Source organism: Spea bombifrons, chromosome 11 (genome assembly GCF_027358695.1).
Source record: "Spea bombifrons isolate aSpeBom1 chromosome 11, aSpeBom1.2.pri, whole genome shotgun sequence".
Lineage (NCBI taxonomy): Eukaryota > Metazoa > Chordata > Amphibia > Anura > Pelobatidae > Spea > Spea bombifrons.
Window position 1 is genome coordinate 12,352,291 of NC_071097.1, and position 21,329 is coordinate 12,373,619.

A 21,329-nucleotide genomic window follows, 5' to 3' on the forward strand; every position below is an offset into this window, starting at 1 on the left:
GGCAGAGTGGCATATAGGGTTTAAAAGGAATATCAGGGAGGCGGAGTGGCATATAGGGGGGTTAAAAGGCATATCTGGGAGGGGCAGAGTGGCATATAGGGGGTATAGGGCATTTCTGAGGGACAGATGTACATAACTGGGGGCAGATTTGCAAATAAAAGGAAATAAAAAATAAAAAGCATTTTTCTCAATCATAGTTTTTTTATTAAATATGAAAAAATTGTTTACATGTGAATTAATATTTACTAGTAAAACGTATGTCTTATAGGGTAGTCTTATATTCAGGCTTTTTTAATATATATATGCAACATTTAGCTTAGCATGCAGCTAATTATCGGATATCAGCTTGGCCTTACCTTTTTTGTATTTGTATTTTTTTCTTCTTTCTGTCATCACCTACCCCCTTTTTTTTTTTTTTTTTTTTTTTTTTTACATAGCACAATACTATATTATTGTACCAGAATATTTAATATATTATATAATGTTCTATAAATGCGAGGATGTCAAACTTGATCACAGAGCTCTGCTGATGTATTTACTATTTATTTTTTCTCCCCCCCCCCACCATACAGAACATTTTCAACATGATTGTGGAAGTGCCAAGATGGACCAATGCAAAAATGGAGGTTTGTTGAAGCTGCAATAAAACTTATTTGGTTGTTCATCTGTATCTATTATATTTTATTTACTTGTCTAGTTATTGTTTAAAAGAAACTACTCGCGAGCATAAGTGAAACGCACAATGGGGTGCATGCACATCAGCATGTTTCTTTTTTATAAGAATATTTTTCATTCTCATCTGCCTTGATCTGCAGAAGAAGACAATGTACTTAGAAGCACATAATATCCAGTAGACTTACAATACCATTCAAAAGTTTGGCGTCGCTTAGAAATATGTCCTTGTTTTCAAAAGAAAAGTACATTATGTACCGTAAAACAACATCAGGTGGATCAGCAATACAGTGCAGATGGTGCTAATGATGTAAATAACTATTGTAGATGGATTTTTAATGAAATATCTTTAGGTGTACAAAGGCCCTTTTGTCACTCCCGTGTTCCAGTAGCATGTTGTGATCCAAGTTTAGCCTCTTTATGACATTTGACGTGCCCGGTAATCACGGAAAAACATATATTGTTGTGTTGTTTGGCAGTGACACTTACCAGGTGCTGTAAATTTATACCTAAAATAGATTGTGTGTGAAAAAAAAAACACACAAAAAATACTACTGCAAACTTTTACAAAGGCTGGTGGTAAGATGTGCTCATGGAAAGAGTTAAAATACCAGCATTTGAAATGCTCTGGGGTGTCTAGTTTTGAAAAATATATGATTTGATGGGGTAAACTGAGCTGACTGGCCTCAAAGATGTCCCAAATAACACATGGGCACAGACTGGCCAGATGTCAAAGTTCCAATTTGAAAAAGTGCTCCTCTCAGATGTGGCCCCATAGCCCCGAAACAACCTAAAAAAAACCTATGCATGGGTAGAATCATTGTACTGAGGAGATGCTGGTGAACATATATAAGGGTGTTGTTTGGCAGTGGCATATACCAGGTGCTGTAAAATAATATAATATAATATAGATCATGTGGCACGCCAAAATGCAAGGAATATGTTTGAATAATAAAGCCAAAAAGGTGCAATAAACTCCCACCTATGCCCAACAAGTTAAATTACAGACAAATCTAACGGAAGGGAGTTGCACTCAAAAAAAAAAAAAAAAAAAAAAAAAAAGAAAAAAGTATAACACAAATGCTAAATAGGAAAAAATAAAAAAAATTATTACCAAAAGCGTGTGACGTACTTATATGGATAAATACGCAAACGCTAGAGTGACAGGAAAGCGGAGACTGTAAAAAAGATCCCCAACGTTGTGACCAGTGACAGCAGGTTCTTGGGAAAAGGGTCACAAGGATGCAGAGCAACCACGCTCTCTAATTTCCCCCCGGTATTTTTGTATGTGAAGTTGCATTATTTTTTATTATACCTGTGTTTCAATTGCTTCAATGATGTATTTTCTGCAGCATAAGTGGCAGTAGTGTGGTTATTTTAAATTTCCATTATTTTATTCCTTTATTCATAGATTGCCACAAAAGACCCTTTGAATCCAATCAAGCAAGATGTGAAGAAAGGCAAGCTACGTTATGTGGCCAATGTCTTCCCCCACAAAGGGTACATTTGGAACTACGGGGCATTTCCTCAGGTACTAAAATAGTTCTAAATTGGGCACTTACATTGCTTGTGGAATCTTTTTCTTCCATCATGTATTTTGTGTGATTTTTAGCACAGTGCAAACTTTACTTATCTGCTGTAACGTTGTAATCTTCTTGTAAATTATAGGTCTCTAGAACGGCCACACCAAGCTAGTAAAATTGGCTTTAGTTGGGAATGTAAAATTAGTGGCAGAGAATTCCCAGAATTTACTGCAGTGAGGTTTCTTCTACATTTATTTTCAGGTTCTATTTTAGGTTTTCTCATGGTTTTTTATTTGCTTTCTTGCAAAAACTGTTCAGATAAATGCATTGAGTCTGATTCAGTGATCTATCTAAACCTTAAATTTTCTTTTTTTATTATTATTATTATTTTTTAATCAAGGTGAGATGAATAATGCATACTTTATGATTCAATGACTTTTCAAAAATCTAATTTTAAGGGTTAGAAACTAACACAACAAACACAACGCAATAGACCCAAAAGATCCTACAATAAAACATGAGGTAAGGGAAATGTCTGCACTTTAATGAGAACTGCAGAAAATAGCACATGTTAACATGATACATTTTAGATTTTCTAGATTATCAAAATACAGGTCAAGAAACATGTACACTGGTCTAAACTAAAAAGGCAATACACACAGCACATGCACAGTGGAGTCAAAATATACTTTTGGCAGATGCTACAAGTACATGTAGTATATAACTCTTTTGTTGCCAGGTGATATTTAATGTACCAGTATTGCAATGCAGTACAGAACTATGCAATTTATGTAGTGCATGTGCATATAGTGATAATAATGAATACTTCCGTACTTCAATTTCTTTCAACATTTTAAAAAGGTGCCATCATTGCAAATGTTATTTCTAAATAGCCTTTCATCCTCAAATACCCCTTTTAAATAACCTTTGAAACCTTTCCTTTTATTGCACACAGCTAAAGTAGCTATGTAAAGTAAATAAGGAAAATAAAAAACACAAAGTCAGTGCTTCCAGTCCCACAGTGCTGTTTTTTCCCAATACACTAATCTAAGGTCTATAATTATAGCTTGGTGTTAACGCCCTTTTACTAACATGCAAAGAAGCTCCATTGGTGGTCTTTGTCCCCAAGCCGCACTCTTGGACTAGGTTTCCCCTCCCACCTGATACCAAAGCTTCCCAAAAATTTAACAATACGTAGACTGGGACTAACTTTTGTCAAATAAACCCAATATATTGCACACATGCTAGGACGTTTCTTCATACATCTTTGTTATAAGAACTCTAAACAACCATTTTTTAACCAGATGGTGGTTAGAGTTTTGCCAACATCTAGCTATACATTATACAATAGGTTGCCAAAAAGTAACCAACCTTTTGTCTACTGAGGAGATTCTAGTAAGGAACATTTCTATGAACACACATGTAGAGCATAGTGCCTCTCCCGTTGCAATCCTTCCAGCATCTGTCATTATATTTCATCTGGGACATCTTGGCAAGTCTGGCCAGAACCAGGTACAGATGCGTACGCAGATATTTCAGGTTATTAGAGCAGTTTGAAACTCCTGCATAGGTGCTAAAAGGAGGATTCCGGTCCTCATCTTTGAAAGTTGCTTAAATCTCATAATAAAGTTATATTCCACATAATAAAGTGAGTGGGTCATTATGGGACATAATGCCAGTCTCTGCTTTCAACAAGATTTGGATATAGTATGTCAACTGGCGATCTGTATAATGTCTTATGCAGTATGTTGTACAATTCCTGGAAAAAGCTAATAATTGACCCCCCATAAATAATCGCAACTGATATATTGCTCTCCCCAGGGTGTTAATCTAATGTTAGAAATAGAAAAAAAAAAGTGTTAATAATGTTGTAGCAGCTGATAGCTTGAGCCCAGAGAGAATCAACACCTCCAGCAGTGTCTGAGAAGTAGGCAAATTAGAGGGTATTCGGGGTGTTTTGACAATTGTGGAATTGAATACGGATCAAGAACAGCATTTTCCTGATCTACCCACGCTGCTTGATTAGGGGTTGTATGAGACCACAGCATGAGAGCGCACGCCAATTTCTATGCTGCCAAATACATTTTTTTAATTGTGATTGAGTGTCTTGGAGAATCCATGGAGTTGCTAAAAGTGAGATTGTCAGAAGACCTTATAAGACTCTAAGTAAGGCATTCATCTTCAAGAATGCTATGGGCCTCAACCAAGTCATACTCTACGGAACAGTTTAGATCTCTCCTAACTTAGGTACTTCCTAAGTTCATAGCATGTATCAACTGATTGCACCTTGTTATTTTCCAATGAAATTGTCAAGCAACCATATATTGAAATGAATTGTTTAATTTGGAGAATAAATGGGCTGTGTGGTGTTACAGCAAGAGCTTTTAACAAAAGGCTAAACAATTCTGACTGATGTCATCATCTCTTTCCATTTAATTACAATGAAAGCAGGTAAAACGGAATAAAATCCCAGCCTGTGTGTTGGAGATAACCAATCTAATATTAAATTGAACTAGCCATAGGCAAATGTCTTAAACTCTTAAAGTACTTCTGAGAAATCCTTACACCAGAAATATCTCCTAAGTAGCTTGCTACTGATTACGTTTGCATGCTGTAAGGGAGATTATTGAGGGTTTATTCACAACTAAGAGCCACAGCTTCTATTTAATGTCAATGTGAATATATTCAGAGGATATTTAGAAGGTAAAATACATATTTTATGAATATTTAGCCTCTAGATATTTTGGTCCTTCTGGTAGCAGAATTTACATATGTTTGTTGAAAAGTTAAATGTCACACAAGAGGTTCTAAGCTGTCAGTTTTAGGTAGTTAACATTTCTGTTTTCAATACTTGTTTGTTTGTAACTTTAAAACAGACGCGTCGCTTTGGCAAAACCTGAATTTTGCAGTTCACTTGATAATATCACTTTCTTTTTCCATAATCACACATTTCTGTTTATAAACAACCCTAAAACTGGTTATTGTTGATTAAGGGAAAAAGAACAAGTTACTATTCGTAAATGTATTGCTACTAAAAGCTGTATAGAGTGACAAGTTCCTTTCAACAGCTGAATTTGCTCTAACGACCCTGATTATAAGACGACCCCCCAAAATTTGAATATTAATTTAGAAAAAAAGCCTGAATATAAGACTACCCTATAGGAAAAAAGTTGTATTCGTTTAATATTAATTCAGATGTAAACAAATGTAATAAAAACTATGATTGAGAAAAATATTTTTGTTTTTATTTGCCATTAACTAGTTAATAATTATGTATTTTCCTTTCTCCTGGGGCACTTTTCATTGCAGGCCAGAATAACAGAATCTACCTAGTAAACTGTTAGCCTATACATTTGATACCACCTTTGTTTCAGAATCGGAAAGGAGTCTCCCTGTGCACTTGTACATTAAATAAATGACTCAATACCAGGAAGCTCTAGTCTCTCCTTTTCTGTGTGTCAGGAGAAGGTTGAAACACCAATAATATAATATTTAATAATTATAGGATTAATCTCTGTGCAAACACAAGGCAAAAATTACAAAAAACAAATAGTTTTGAGAAAGCTAACCTCCTGCCAACTAGGTACCATGCGAGTACCTAGTGTGACTAATTCATGTAGTGTTATTGAACCACCCTAGAGGTTTTTTCGCTTTGTTTTGTATGTCCTCACCTTCCGGGTCACCCCACCATGGCTTCATGTGAAGCAAGCCAGAGGCATAGATCGCCTCCCTTTTATGAGCAGCAGGAGGTTGGGGTTTTTGAGAGCCAGACATCATACTTCTTTTGAACAGTATAACAATGCAAATGTACTGATAACACAAAGTATCAATAATTTGATTGTCATTCCTTTTCCTGGTGGTGGTAGGTCTTGTAAGAAGCTTATACTACGGCCTTTATTGCTAGCATAGAGATAATAGGCATTTAAGATTAAACGTAATTTTTTTTCCTTGTATTTCCTAGTTAATTGGCTAGAACACTGTACAAGTGTTTTATTATTTATGATCTTCTGCTGTTGCTATAGCGAATACAATATTTTCTTCCCCAGTCTGATATGTATTGTTCTGCACAGAGGATGTATGGCAGTGTGTAATCTGAAGAAAAAAATACGGGTGAAATGATTCATCTTTAAGATTACTCAATTCATACAGTACCAAAATATTATTCATGTAATTAAAGGGATATTTAATATTTAAAAATAAAAAAATATTCTGAAGACTTTTTTTTTGGAGAGGCATGAATTAAAATGCACGCATGAGTGTGCTTTTGTTTTTTCATTCTAGTTAGTGGTTTCAACTCTTTCTTTCAACTTCACTATTCATTATGAAGGCCTAACATTGACTGGTTTCTCCAACAAGAAGGGCTAAGCTGGCTCAGCGATATGCATAATTCAATGGGGTAATGAGACTTTGGGGTCTATTAAGGAGAGGTTGGCAAGTTTGCTTCTAGCCCTCTAACTTCATTATTCATTATGAAGGGTCAACACTGGTTCATTTCCCCAGTATATAGGGTTGAGCTGGCTCTGTATAATGCATAATTCATTCCACAAGGAGACTTTGAAAGTCCTCACTATGCTTTATACTATGCTCAATGTAGCTTAGTGGAGGGGGGGAATAAAAGCCAAAAATCTGCAAATTTGTCCCTTTAGTCAATAGACCGATTTTGAAGAAAACTCACTGATTTAAAGGGACAGTTTAATGTTCCTGACAGAGCCACTACTATGTGAGTACTTTAATGTGCATTCTTCATAAAGTGACTCTTGCTTGAAGTACCCAATCAGCAACAGTAATCTACTCCAATTTAAATCAATGGGAGCATTTTACATTCATGTCCGTGTGGGTCTGAAAGTACCCCAAGCTTCAGCATCTGGCGAAGACATTGGCAAATGCATATAGGGAAACTATCAAAACCCCCACATACGTTTTCAAGGGTAACACAAAAATAAATGAAAGTGCATATGATGGCTGGAGTGTCCATTAACTGTACATTATACAGGGTCAGCCAAGCTCTTCCTTAAGCAGAATCTCAGTGGGGTTCGACCTTCATAATGAATAGTGAAGTCAATGAGCTGAGACGCCATTCTATCAACTTCCCCTTTAATAAATCACATTGAACTCAAATTCTAGTTGGGTTAGGGATGAGGAAGACTTGTAACCTTCAGTCTAGGAAAGGCCCAAACACATTTACAGAAAAAGGAATTAATAGAAAACCATAAAGGATTTAGTCTTTTGCAAGTGCCCTCAAAAGTCCTTGTTAAGCGGGACACCCAGGTGGCCTTATGTGTCATTGCAAACAAAAAAAACTAATAAGGATTTGGGTAGTGACCTGAAGTTAGATCAGCCTAGACAGTAAATGCCTCTATGCCCCTTGCTAGCCCTCCTCTTTGTGCTTTTGTTGTGCTCACATTTACTGAATTCTAAATGTTACATATGAGATGATTTTTTACAGTATTCCTTTTAAAAGTGGGAAGTGTGTTGATGATAGCTTACAATTTAAAACTTCCAGCTTTTCTTGCAAACTTGAGCTTTACTTTGCACGTTAATAATAATGTAAACACAGCTTAGTTATTGTGGATGACGGGTCATCGACTATAATTGCAGCACTAGGCTGTCTAACTCGGATTTACTTTCTTTCAGACATGGGAGAATCCAGCCCATATTGACAAGAATACTGGATTTGGTGGTGATAATGACCCTATTGACGTATGTGACATTGGAAGCAAGGTATTTAAGTGTATTGTATGTGCCATGCTGCATTGAAATAATAATTGTGGTTATTGTAGAAATGTCTCCCTATTCATTATAAATGTTGTCTGCCAATCTTTAATAGCATTTTTTTTTCTAAATAAATCTTGTTTCAGCCGCTGACCTACTGGAGAGAAGGGTTTTAATGCTCTTTTATTAACCTGTGTCTTTGCTGGTCACTGTTTTGGCAATGTAAGGGCTATAAAGAGACATACAAAATTGACAAACTCTTGCAAGATTACAATCTATTACATGTGAGTGGTATATGTATATAATAGATTAATTGGATGATATTTTTTTTGATTAATCGGATAAAAAAAAAACATATACAAATTTTTATTTAAAATTTATTTAATGAACAAACTGGTTGTTTAAAAACAAACACTAGAATAAAAAACGTACATTAACGTGTTATTACACTTTGTCACAATGGGGTTTCTCTAATCGTCTTTTTATTCTACTATGCCATAATAATAAAATCTATTTTTTTACAAGGTACAAAAACCCAAACACAATATTTCTCAAACTAAGTTAGGTTTTAATACCTAAAATAGTTTTACTAGTAAATATTAACTCACATGTAAAAAAAAAAAAATATATATATATATATATATATACCGTATTGGCTCGAATATAGGCCGCACTTTTTTCCCCCACTTTAAGTTTTTAAAGTGGGGGTGCGGCCTATATTCGGGGTCTAGCGCCCGACGCCCGGGACATGCAGTCCCGGGCGCTGGGCAGGCAGCGGGGTTAAGATACAGATCCCCCGCTGCGGTGCAGGGGACCTGCATCCTTCTCCCCGATACGCTCAGACAGCCTCCCCTGCCAGCACTTCCCACGAGGGGGGGGGGGATGCCGGCACGGGAGGTTATCTAAGCGTTTTACCTCTGCCCACCCCCGACTTACCGGAGCAGACTCCCGGGTGTCTTGCGGGGCCGGCGGGAGACATCTACGCAATACGCGCATGCAACTTCCGGTACCGGAAGTTGCATACGCGTATTGCGTAGATGTCCCTCGCCGGCCCCGCAAGACACCCGAGAGTCTGCTCCGGTAAGTCGAGGAGGGGGGGGGCAGAGGAGGACAGCGGCAGCGTATCGCGGGGAGGGAGGACAGCGGCAGCGTATCGCGGGGAGGGAGGACAGCGGCAGCGTATCGCGGGGAGGGAGGACAGCGGCAGCGTATCGCGGGGAGGGAGGACAGCGGCAGCATATCTCGGGGAGGGAGGACGGTGGCAGCATATCTCGGGGGGGGGACAGAGTGGCAGCATGTTTTTTTTGGTGCTTTTTTAAAGAAAAAAAACTTTTTCTTTAAAAAAGCACCAAACTTTTAGGGTGCGGCCTATATACGGGGGCGGCCTATATCCGAGCCAATACGGTATATGATTTAGTATTTTCAAACTATGATTGAGAAAAATGTATTGTTTTTATTTTATTACCAACCTGACCCCCAGTTATGCAAATCTGACCCCAGACTTGCCACTCTGCCCCCCAATATGCCTTTTTTTCCTCCTGATGTGCCACTCAACTCCCAGGTGTCTAGTGGCACTAGATGCGCGTAGATAACCTCTGCTGCTGCTTGCCACTTTCGCTGGAGCTTCTATGATGGAGCGCCATAAGGTCATGTCAAACTGGCACTCTGTCATAGAAGCCACGACGGAAGTGGAGGGCAGTAGCGGAGGTAGTCCACCAGCTGCCAGAGAGGAGGATCCAAGTCCCCAGTGCTGCAGGGGATGTGGATCTTAGTGTTATAGTCCTACCCCTATTTGAGGTCAGATTATAAGCATTTGCTCTGAAACAACCCTCCTCTTATATTCGATAAAACGAATAGATAAATAAAATCATAGACAACGATTTTCATTGATTATTTTGTTACAGCCCTAGTATATATACTTCTAGTACTATATTTCTAAAAGGAATTCAGCCTTGTGTGGTATTTTAAACACAAAGACTGTGTGGCTATATGATCCCAGCTTACAATATATTATATATACACAGACACGCATACATACATAGTCACACACTCGTATACATATATACATATATATGTATATGAGTGTGTGTCTATGTATGTATGTGTGTCTGTGTATATATAATATATTGTAAGTTGGGATCATATAGCCACACAGTCTTTGTGTTTAAAATACCACACAAGGCTGAATTCCTTTTAGAAATATAGTCCTTTTTATTAAAAGGTCTGGCAAACAAAACATAAATATAAAACAAACAAAAAGAAAAGCCTTGCTCTCTGAGCGCTAACAGTTGTAACGTTGGACGGCTTACCCGCTCCCAACAGAACATCGTTCATGGACCAGCTGGCCCACCACCTTGAAGTCCGGCGGGCCCTGCGCTAACACACCAACACAACCAGACGCTCAACACTAACATACTCAGACCCACATACACTAACATATTCACATAAGCAGACACCCATTCTCGTGTACTTAGGCACACACTAACATACTCAGACACACATTCTCACGCTAACAAATACCACTGACAACACAGACACATTAACACATGCACTCTGACACTAATATACACAGACACACTAACATACTCAAACACATACACTAAGATACCCAGGCACACACAGTCACCACACTAATACCAGCTAGCAGTCTCTTTTATCATGCATGAGAATAAGAAAAAAGGACAGCGCAACTTGAAAAACACAGAAGAAAAGATTGCTGCGGTGTGGCAATTTAATTTTCCAGTGGTCCAAGTGGCAGACACCGGAATTCTTTGTGGCAGACACAAGTGTCCCGTGTATGGGCAACTTGCCGACCACTGCATGTAGTTAGGTGTATGATTAAACAATTATACCAAATAGGTGCTAATGATAATCAATTTAATATGTAGGCTGAAACACAATCAATAAATTAACCAGAAACGCCTGTGTAGGAGGAATAAAACTGGATGAAGAACAGCCAAACTCATTGAAGAGTGTTTAATTTTAAGTCATACACCATTGCAAGACTGAGCACAATAAGACAAAAGGTAGTTCTACTACCAGCACGGTCTCTCCCAGGCAGACATTTCCAAGCAGACAGGGGTTGACAGATGTTCTACTCCAGATCTCTTGAAGATGCACAAAGAAACCGGCAAAGTTGAGGACCGTAGATGCTATGATCGGCCAAGGAAACTTAGTGCAGCAGATGTAAGACACATCATGCTTACTTCCTTTTGCAACCGGAAGATTGGCTAAAACCATGGGACTCTGGCATGGAAACGAGTCCAAACGACTCAGCTGTTCATGAAAACACAGGGACTGGGGTCCAGAAAAATTACAGCAGGAGCTCTGGATTGATGAGTCCAAATCTGAAATATATGGTGTAGCAGAAGGCAGTTTGTTTTACTGGCTGAAAAATGAGTGTTTGCAGGCAACGGTGAACCATGGTGGAGGTTCTGCAAATTAAGTTGGGGTTTGATCAGAATTAATGGTCTCCTTAATGCTGAGAACAGCAGGCAGATACTTATCCATAATGCAATATCATCAGCGTGGCATATGATTGGCACCAAATGTATTAGGCAGCATGACCATGAACTATTAGTCATTAAGAACTATCATCAGCTTAAAGACGAAGGAGTCCCACAGAGCCCTGATCTCTACATCATCGATTACATGAAGAAAGAGGCTGCCTAAATCCACATAAGAACGGTGGTTAGTTCTCCAAAGCAACCTAACTCCCGAGCTCTTTAAAAAAAAAAAGTGTGCAAGTGTACCTAAAAGCATTGATGCTGTTTTGAAGGCAAAGGGTGGTCACAGCAAATATTGGTTTGATTTAGATTTTTCTTATGTTCACTCATTTTGTATTGTGTTAAATTATTTTTTTAAGCATTCTTGGCTTGCGCTGTACCAATTTGTGTGTGTTTTGATGGGGGGTGGCTTGGCTTTGTTGGGGCAATAATGTCTGATCCCTGTATGTCCACATTAGTGAGTACTTATTTTCTTTAGGTGTGTGAAAGAGGAGAGGTCATTAAGGTTAAAGTTCTTGGGACTCTGGCATTGATTGATGAAGGAGAAACAGATTGGAAAATTATTGCAATTAATGTTGAAGATCCAGATGCTTCCCACTATAATGGTAAGTGAATAATCTAATGAAGTCTGATTCAGCCAAGTCTGATCTACCATTGTTGAAACTATTTTTATATGGCGTCTAGTCCTATGGACGTATCCTGTACCACCTAGCCTTATGGGTACCTTTCTCTGTGTTCCTTACCCTCTACAGTGCAGTCCTAAGACCACTGACCCTCTCCTGTGCTACCTTGCTTCTGTGTTGTTCTGTTGTGTGTTTTAAAAATAAAATAGATAACATCAGGGATAACATCCTCCCCATAATGCTAATTATACTGTACCTCAACGCAAATGATCTCTTGAATCTGACCTTACTTCACATAAGAAATAACCGACATACCAATACATTCTCTGATGATATCCAATTTGAATTATTGTAATTTCCAACTAACTGGTCTCCTCTCTCCTGCTATTCACCACTCACACTTATTACCTTTTCCCACTTGTATATTCAGAATTTCACCCATGCTCTACCACTTCCCTACTTTGTTCTGTCAGACATTCTTCTCCTTGCTCTAATTTAAATGCTCTCCAAAAACCCACCTACTCCGAGAAGTTTTCAACCTTCCTAATAGCCTCACCCTGCATTCTTAAGAAGCCATCCACCATGCACACCACCATATTGCCCTCGCTACAATCATCCTCACTCAAGCAGTCCCCTCTTACCATTTATGTCTACCTCTTCCACCCAATATATTGTAAACTTGCAATAGCAGGGCCCTCTTCTCCCTCTGTACTGGTGTGTTATTTTAGTTATTGTCATTTTCAATTGTCTTTGTTAAACATTTTCACTAATGTGACAGTGCTACAAAATTTGCTGTAATGGAATCTCCTGAAGCCTAGGAATACTTATGTATGCTTCCAAAATAAATGGGACAGGATAGCAAAATGGGAAGATAGTATATGAAAGATTGGTTACATGTAAAATTGCAGAGCTGCTATTGGATAATTGATGACCACGAGTTGGCATTGAACAATTTCTCTTTTGAATTTGTTGTGGTCACTGTGTCTGGGCCATTTCGCTGAGCTTGGTGTCCGAAAAGATCAGTTGACTAACTGCTCTTACAGACCATTTAACATTAATCAATTTCTCTGTATTTTAGCAGATTATTGTTCAACTCTTGCAGTAATTATTTATTGTTTTAGTGCACATTAACTAATAAGCCATAAGGAAAACATATTACATACTTTGGGTTTGGAAAATGATTCTGTGTAGATGTATATATGTTGGCCTACTGTCTGTACTGAAAGTTTTATAGCTGGTTGAAGCTGGCTATAAAAAAAAAAGAAAAAGTACGAAGCACATCCAAACTCTACTAAGACAAATGTTCTGTTTGCGGCTAATTGGATTCTGTTTCAAGAAATGCATCTTTTTGTTCTCCTATCAGACATCGAAGATGTCAGAAGACTGAAACCTAATTATCTAGAATCTACCGTTGACTGGTTTAGAAGGTACAAAGTTCCTGATGGAAAGCCAGAGAACCAGTTTGCTTTTGATGCCGAGTTTAAAAATAAGGTAATTGCCATTTATTAACTTAAGGAGTCATTATTATGACTGATCAGACAAATGCAAAAAAAAGAGAAGATAAGGAACATGCGGACAAAGTAGCAACTCATCAAAACGGTTCTTGTCAAGTACAGAACGCAACTAGCAGTCTTTGTGACAAAGAGGTAAAATTCTTGTAATTTTTTTTCATTCCATTTTACAACATACATTTTACAAGTAACACATCGCTCTATTTTGTGAATCACTGACCTTTAATATAAATATATACTTGTGTATATGTGTTGTCAATTCCAACAGACAAGCTACTGTAGCCCAAATTGCTGAAAAAATGAATGCTAGTAGAAAGGTGTCAGAACACACACACGCAGTTTGTTGTGTTTGGGGCTCTGTAGCCACAGATCAGTCAGGGTGGCCTTGTTGACCCCTGTCCACTGCCGAAAGCACCTACAATGGGCACATGAGCATAAGAACTGGACCATGGAGCAATGGAAAAAGGTGACCTAGTATGATGAATCATCACATGGATGGTTGTGTGTGTGTGCCGCTTACCAAAGAACACATGGCACCAGGATGCATCTATGGAGGCCCGACCTCGCAACTTAAAGGACCTGATGATAACGTCTTGGTGCCAGATACCCAAGCACACCATCAGAGGTCTGTTGGAGTCCATGCCCTGATGGTTCAGGGCTGTTTTGGCGGCAAAAGGGGGCCTACACAATATTAAGCAGGTGGTCATAATGTTATGGCTGATATATATATTGTGTGTATGTATACATACACTACCATTCAAAAGTTTGGAGTCACTTTCCAGCTATGCTAAAATAATTGCAAAATGTTTTTCTAATGATCAATTAGCCTTTTAAACTTAAGCTTGGCTTAGCTAACACAATGTGCCATTGGAGCTCAGGAGTTACGGTTTCATAGTTTGTGTTGAAAATATTCCATTAAAAATCAGCCATTTTCAGCTACAACTTTAAACATTTCAACACTGTCGTTCTGATCCATTTGATATTGTTGTTGTTGTTTTATAAAGCACGATCATATTCTGCAGCACTGTACAATGGGTAAACAGGACATAACGAGTAGTATATAACATAACAATTTTATGGTAATGTCAAATCAGGCAATGGTCAAATACAAGTAACCCCAAACTTTTGAATGCTGTGTGTGCATTATTATTATTATTATTATTATTATATTGCCAGTTACTCATTTTGTTTTATAATAATAATCCTATTTGTGCAGGACTTTGCCATAGAAATAATCAAAAGCACTAACGTGCAGTGGAAGGCCCTCCTGACCAAAAAGACAGACGGTGGAGAAATCAACTGGTGGGTTTTATTTTATTTTAAGTATATATATATATATATAATTTATTAGAATCAATCACATATATGCCAGTTGCTGCCATCCTTTATTATGCTCAGAGTGTTCTGCAATTTATTTCCCCTAATTATAAATACATTTTGATAAGTGTAAATGTAGAATTGTAGATGTCTTCTTTATATATTATAGTAGGGCGGAAACAACTAATCGATAAAATCGATAATAATCGATAATGAAAATCGTTGTCAACGACTTTCATTATCGATTAGTCGAATCGATTTTTATCGATTTTATCCTTATATAATCCGACCTAAAACAGAGATCGGATTATAACACTAGAATCCAGATCCCCCGCAACGCTGCAGGGGACCTGGATTCCCCTCACTGTCGGCCGGTCTCTCACTTCCGTCTCTCTCCCCCCTCCCATACACCCCTCTGACTCCTCCCCCCCCTCCCATACACTGCTCTGCCTCTCTCCCGCCTCCGTTGCTGACAGGCACTTTCACTGCAGCTTCATAGAAGCCTCAGCGTAAGTGCATGTCAGCAACGGAGGTTCACAAAATACCAGGGAGTCGGGAGAAAGGCAGAGTGGTGTATGGGAGGGGGGAGGAGTCAGAGGGCTCTGGCTCCTCCCCCTCCCATACGCCACTCTGCCTCTCTACCCGGCTCCCTTGTGTCTTGTGAACCTCCGTTGCTGACAGGAGGCAGAGTGGAGTATGGGAGGGGGGAAGAGGCAGAGTGGAGTATGGGAGGGGGGAAGCGGCAGAGTGGAGTATGGGAGGGGGGAAGCGGCAGAGTGGCGTATGGGAGGGGGAAGAGGCAGAGTGGAGTATGGGAGGGGGAGGAGGCAGAGTGGAGTATGGGAGGGGGAGGAGCCAAAGTGGTGTATGGGAGGGGGAGGAGGCAAAGTGGAGTATGGGAGGGGGGAGAAGGCAGAGTGGAGTATGGGGGGGGGAGAAGGCAGAGTGGAGTATGGGAGGGGGGGAGGAGGCAGAGTGGAGTATGGGAGGGGGGAAGAGGCAGAGTGGAGTATGGGAGGGGGGAGGAGGCAGAGTGGTGTATGGGTGAGTTATAGTGGTGTATGGGGGGTGTAATGAATTTCAGGGAGGCAGAATGGCATATCTGGGGGAGTTAGAGTGGTGTATAGGGGAGGTAGAGTGGTGTATGGGGGGTATAATGAATTTCAGAATGGCATATCTGGGGGAGGCAGAGTGTGAATCAGGGAGAATTTCAGGGTGGTGCAGGGTAATTATGGGGAGGTATAAGGCATAAATGGGGGTGAATTGGAAGTTATAAGACATATCTAGGGGTAAAAGGTATATCAGGGGGCTCAGTTGGATATCACTGGCATAAAAGGAGTGTAAGGCATATCGGGGGCACAGTGGAATCTCTGGCATATAACAGGTATAAGGCATATATGGGGGCAGAGTGGCAAGCTGGGGGTCAGATGTGCATAACTGGGGGCAGTTTGGTAAATAAAAGAAAATATAAACAAGGCTTTTTTCTCAGTTTTTATTAAATATGAAAAATAGTTAACATATGAATTAATATTTACTAATAACTTTGTACACTGTGTTTGGGTTCTTGTAGCTTTTATTATGTCAGTAAAATAAGAAGGTGAATAGCGAGAGGCCATTGCAATAAAGAGATGAAAGTGTAAATTGTACGTTTTTTATTACATTATTTTAAATTTAAAAAAATTGCATTCGATTTATCGAAAAAATAATCGGCCAACTAATCGATTATTAAAATAATCGTTAGTTGCAGCCCTATATTATAGCCCCAGAAATAATAATAGTAATGTTTTACTCTAAAGCAATTCTCCAATAAAAAAATACCTTTGTTTATACCAAATTAGTGTTGTGTGAAAAGGAACGTTCTCCATTTACCCAATGTGTCTGGTAATAAATATTTTTGAGCCTAATTGAAATAAATAAATGAGGAGAGTTTGGAACTTGGGTGTAAAATATAGGGTTGTACACAGTAACGTAGGCCAGCATTGGAAAAAAAATGTTTTTATTTTGTTCCAATCAATTTCCTTTATCTGCAGACCTGATGGCTGCCATTGTCAGCCATGTGGTATTTTGGATGTCTTTCATTGCTCAACCACCACGCTTAACTGATTCATGGTAATGCAAATGAAATCTGTTCCTTCATAGACTTTCATGAGTCAGAGCATCCAGTTTGGTTCAGTTTTAATCACCGTTCTATTATTTACAACAAGGCACTATGATAAGGAGTCAAAGGCTTTGTCTAGTAGATGAGGGCAAGATAACAGAGTGAACACATAATGGTTCATGCAGATGCCTAAAAACATATTCTGTAATTAAAAAAAAAAAAAAAAAAAAAGGCTTCAGACATGGTAAGGCTGTGTATATGTGATAGCGAGTGTAGTGTGAGTGTGAGTATAGTGTGTGTATGTGTACATGTCTGGGGGAGTCCACTCAGTTTTACCTACCCCCCAGGGCCAAAGGTTCCAGCCCTCCCCTGGTGATTTGCTTCACAATTTGAACAGGCCTTTTTGGAGAATCTAAGTTCCAATAGATAATGTTTACTCAAAGATATACAACCATTCTATATTCTAATACCTTCCTAATTCCCAATAGAATCATTCTGTAACAATGCCCGTGAGTGTCACATTGTTTGTTTTACAGGTTCCACAGTGAATACATTATCCTCTTGATAAAACTGTATCTGTGCAGCTCTGATTTACCTTCTGTAGGTGTGAGATTAACATTAGAACGTTAGATAATAAAAACATCCCTAGCACCTGTATTTTGTAAATTTATCTGTAGAAAAACTTTTATATTTTCCTAATAGTTCATAATTATGTCTTTTTTTCTCTCCAGCACCAACACCACGGTACAGGAAAGCCCCTTTCTTTGCAAGCAAGATGATGCTAAATCCTTTGTGAATGCTGTGAGTTGGGAAATTAAATAATGTTATGCCTGATTACAGTTTACTCTACGTGATCAGTCTTTTTTTATTATTATTATTTTTATTTATTTAAAACCAGGCATTGTGTAAACATTTTGATTCTATATGCTCTATTGGTCAGGGCTGGACTGGTGATGACCAGGCAGCCCTGGCATTTGAAAGCTTGCAGCTGCCTGATAATCGGTATGGTCGACAGCTGCATATGTGTGGCCACACGCTACTTTCCATTGGTCACATAGCCTGCAGCCATGCATATCCAACCACTGGCTGTACGTTCCAGCACCCAGTCTGCCCCTGAAGTGGCAGAATCCGTGGGTGTGCGGTGACATTGGCCATGCCCTGCTGTTTTTAAAGACCCAGATTGACACGCTAGTAGGACATAAACATGTTCTTTGAAAACAAATTTGTATTAGTGCATGAATTTGTGGTCTGTAAACAATGTTCCCTTTTAATGTATTGATTGTGGAATTCTTATAATATTTTTCAGACACCACCTGCTGGGCCGGACAGTCCTATACCTTCAGATGGTAAGTATTACTAGGCCCATGTGATTAGTTTATACCGTATGTTGAACATAACACATCACTGTGGAGAAGACAACATCATAGTAATGTACACAGGTATATCTCTATTAGACTTGCACATGGACCAAAAACAATTTGAATTCATTTGTAACTAATTTAGTTTCCTGCCTTTTCGGTTTAGATTAAATTCTAAGGGGTTTTTGAGTCGGAAATAAAATTTGTCACTCTCTCTTACCCTCTTTTGCACTTTCTATCTCACACACACGCTCTCTCTCTGTGTATCCCTACATTATCCTTGTCTCCACAGCGCCACTTCTTTTTCCCTCTTTCTTCCTTTTCTTCTTTCTTCTCCAGTGAGCCTCATCTCCTGATGATCTGCATGTCCACATCAGGGTGTAGTCTTGGTGCACACCAGGACTGGCGCTGAGGACTTTGGTGGGAATATGGAAATAAATAAAATATAGACAGAATCTTAACTCCTCGACGACCATGTGCTCTGGATAAAGATGACATCAGTGCTTGGCAGATAATATAGGATAGAATCAAAAAGAGTAAATAACACAATACCTTTACTTTTCCTGTTAATTATTTCTGGGCCTAGAATGTCCTCTGAAGTGACTACAAATTCAGGAGGGCGTAAACATGAAATAGTTAAATTTATTCCTACAGTAAGTAAAGTGCCAGGAAACAAACAACCAAACACACACCAGGACAGGCTTTGCCACACAGACACCCAAGCACACACATCAGGACAGGCTCTGCAACGCCAACAGCCAAACACACACCAGGACAGGCTCTGCCACACCAACATCCAAACACACACAAACCAGGACAACAGCCCTTGTGTATCACCCCCAGCCAGCACTATATGTATGTGTGCCCCCAGCCTGCCCCTCGCTTTTGTATTGATTTATGTAATGGCCCTAGCTGCCCCCCTTGTGTATTGATGCCGCCAGTCTAGATAAAATGCTGCCCTGCGGTATGGGGGATGTATAGCTGACTATTTGGTTCCCTTCCATGAGTCTATACATCCCCCATACTGTAGGGTAGGCTTTAATCTGGGTTGGTCAGCAATATGTGAAAGTTGTGTGTCCTGGAAAATATGGCTGATGTGGTCACCCTCATGCCCCCACGCCCTTGTTTATTGCCCCAAACTAGCTAGCTCCACATTGTATATTTATCCCACCAGCCAGCCCCCCCCTGTAGTATTGATTTATACTATATATCTTATATACTCATTTAGAGATACTTATTAATTCACAGATACTCACTCATACCCATACAACCATACCTCATACAACCACCACCACCCACTAACCTGAACTGCAGATCTCTCGATGCCTTCTGCAGGGGCTGCAGCTTCTCTCCGTGTTGCTGTGTGAGCAATTTCTCTTGCACCGCCCGGGGAAGCAGGAACGAAGCAGAGTCATGTGACCTGACATAAATTCACATGACTCTGCTGGGTTACTGCTTGGGAGAGGTTGTCTTCATGGTGTGTTCCTTGGAAGGACCTCTACCCCGTTACTCCAATTGCGCAATAGGTTCTCACCGTGGTGTGCGCCAAGGCTCCGCCCTGATGCGGAAGTGCTCCAGGAGGTCAGGGTAACACAGGGGAGCACTGTAGAAGAAAAGAGAATAAAGACGTGGACAAGAAGCAGTGAAGCAGGGAGACATTCTCTTGTTCGCTCAAAGGGGGAGTGCAGAAAACAGCTTCTTTCTATTTGTTTCATTGTGCCCCTCTTTGTTTTAAGACGTTGGTACAAATTAATGAGATTGGCCAATTTCATTAAAATTGGTACAAATCTGAATGCACAAGCCTAATATACATTATAATATTAGGGGGATTATATATAAAATGTGGATGTGCAAAATTGTGGATGAACTACACCCCTTATTATTCTTACCCAATTCTATTATGCAGCTACACTAGAACCTCTTTTTACTTTTGGTAAAAAACCTTTTCAGGCTTCTAAAAAACCTGATATTCATCTATGAAAGACAATTCTATATTATTGTGTGTAATTAACAAATATTTTTTTCTTTCTCTCTGCTTTTCACTGTTCCCCCTATACTCTTACACTTTAAATCCCTTTCATCTTGCTACATATGCAGTGGACAAGTGGTTTTATTATCAGAAGAACTAATTATAAGGTGAAGACCTTCATTATTGCATGCCATCCACTGCACACCTGGATCAGCAGACTAAAGAAGATATTAACATAGGATAAAGGCAAAGCATAAGCCAATTTAACTCTTTAAGAAAAATGCGCACTGCCACATCATCAGCGTCTTCTGCAATAGAAAATTATCCAGCTCTACAAAGATGAATAGCACAGTAATTGGTCCATGAACACATATCAGCCTTGTAGCAGCAGCAGCAGCAGCAAACCGCTTCTCTTTAGCCTTTCCGGTATAATTGGACAGCAAAAACATATTTTCGCATGTGTTTTATTCTATTTTTTTTATATTTTTGAGAAAGCAGACTTGGCATGCAAATAAAACTGCTAATTGTTCCAACCACTGTGTAAGTTCCATTTGTAAGACCAGAAAAGACAATAAATCTAGTTTTGTTGTTGGAAATGAATTGTGTCTATTGTGAGTTGTACCTTTTTTAAATTATGAAAATTTTGAAGGAAGGAAATGAGTGGCTGTGTTTTTAAGAAAATGCATATATTGAACAGAATGTCCTAAGACTAAAATAAAATGTTTTCAACCAAAGAGCAACAGTTTTTGTAGTAAGACAGCCATAGTAAAATAGTGCTAGAAAGTGCCGATAATACTAACTCACATTGTCTCTGCAGCTCCACTGTATCCTTCATGTTTACGTATACCATCTATCCAAAGTAAAGGTTGGCGGTATGCTTCTCTATCACATATCTCCCTCCTTTTCAACTACAATGGCTGGCGCTATGCTGAGATATAAAGTCATATTTTACTGTTGATAGCTTGAAAAGCTTGCAAGAGCACAGGGAAGACAGATTTCAGCTATTACCCACCTGTGTCCCCCTGTAGTTACTCAAATCC

General features: G+C 39.1%; 1 protein-coding gene across 1 annotated transcript in view; it reads left to right on the forward strand.

Annotated features, from left to right (window-relative positions):
- The window catches only part of PPA1 (inorganic pyrophosphatase 1), a 37,394-nt gene extending 16,509 nt beyond the window's left edge, over positions 1 to 20,885 (forward strand). The window contains exons 3-11 of the mRNA XM_053450069.1: positions 573 to 626; positions 2,084 to 2,203; positions 7,830 to 7,916; positions 11,892 to 12,018; positions 13,400 to 13,527; positions 14,764 to 14,849; positions 17,694 to 17,763; positions 18,269 to 18,308; positions 20,418 to 20,885. Of these exons, the coding sequence (XP_053306044.1) occupies positions 573 to 626; positions 2,084 to 2,203; positions 7,830 to 7,916; positions 11,892 to 12,018; positions 13,400 to 13,527; positions 14,764 to 14,849; positions 17,694 to 17,763; positions 18,269 to 18,308; positions 20,418 to 20,449 (744 nt within the window). The 3' untranslated portion in view covers positions 20,450 to 20,885. The remainder of the gene's footprint in view (positions 1 to 572; positions 627 to 2,083; positions 2,204 to 7,829; positions 7,917 to 11,891; positions 12,019 to 13,399; positions 13,528 to 14,763; positions 14,850 to 17,693; positions 17,764 to 18,268; positions 18,309 to 20,417) is intronic.
- Positions 20,886 to 21,329: the final 444 nt, after the last annotated feature.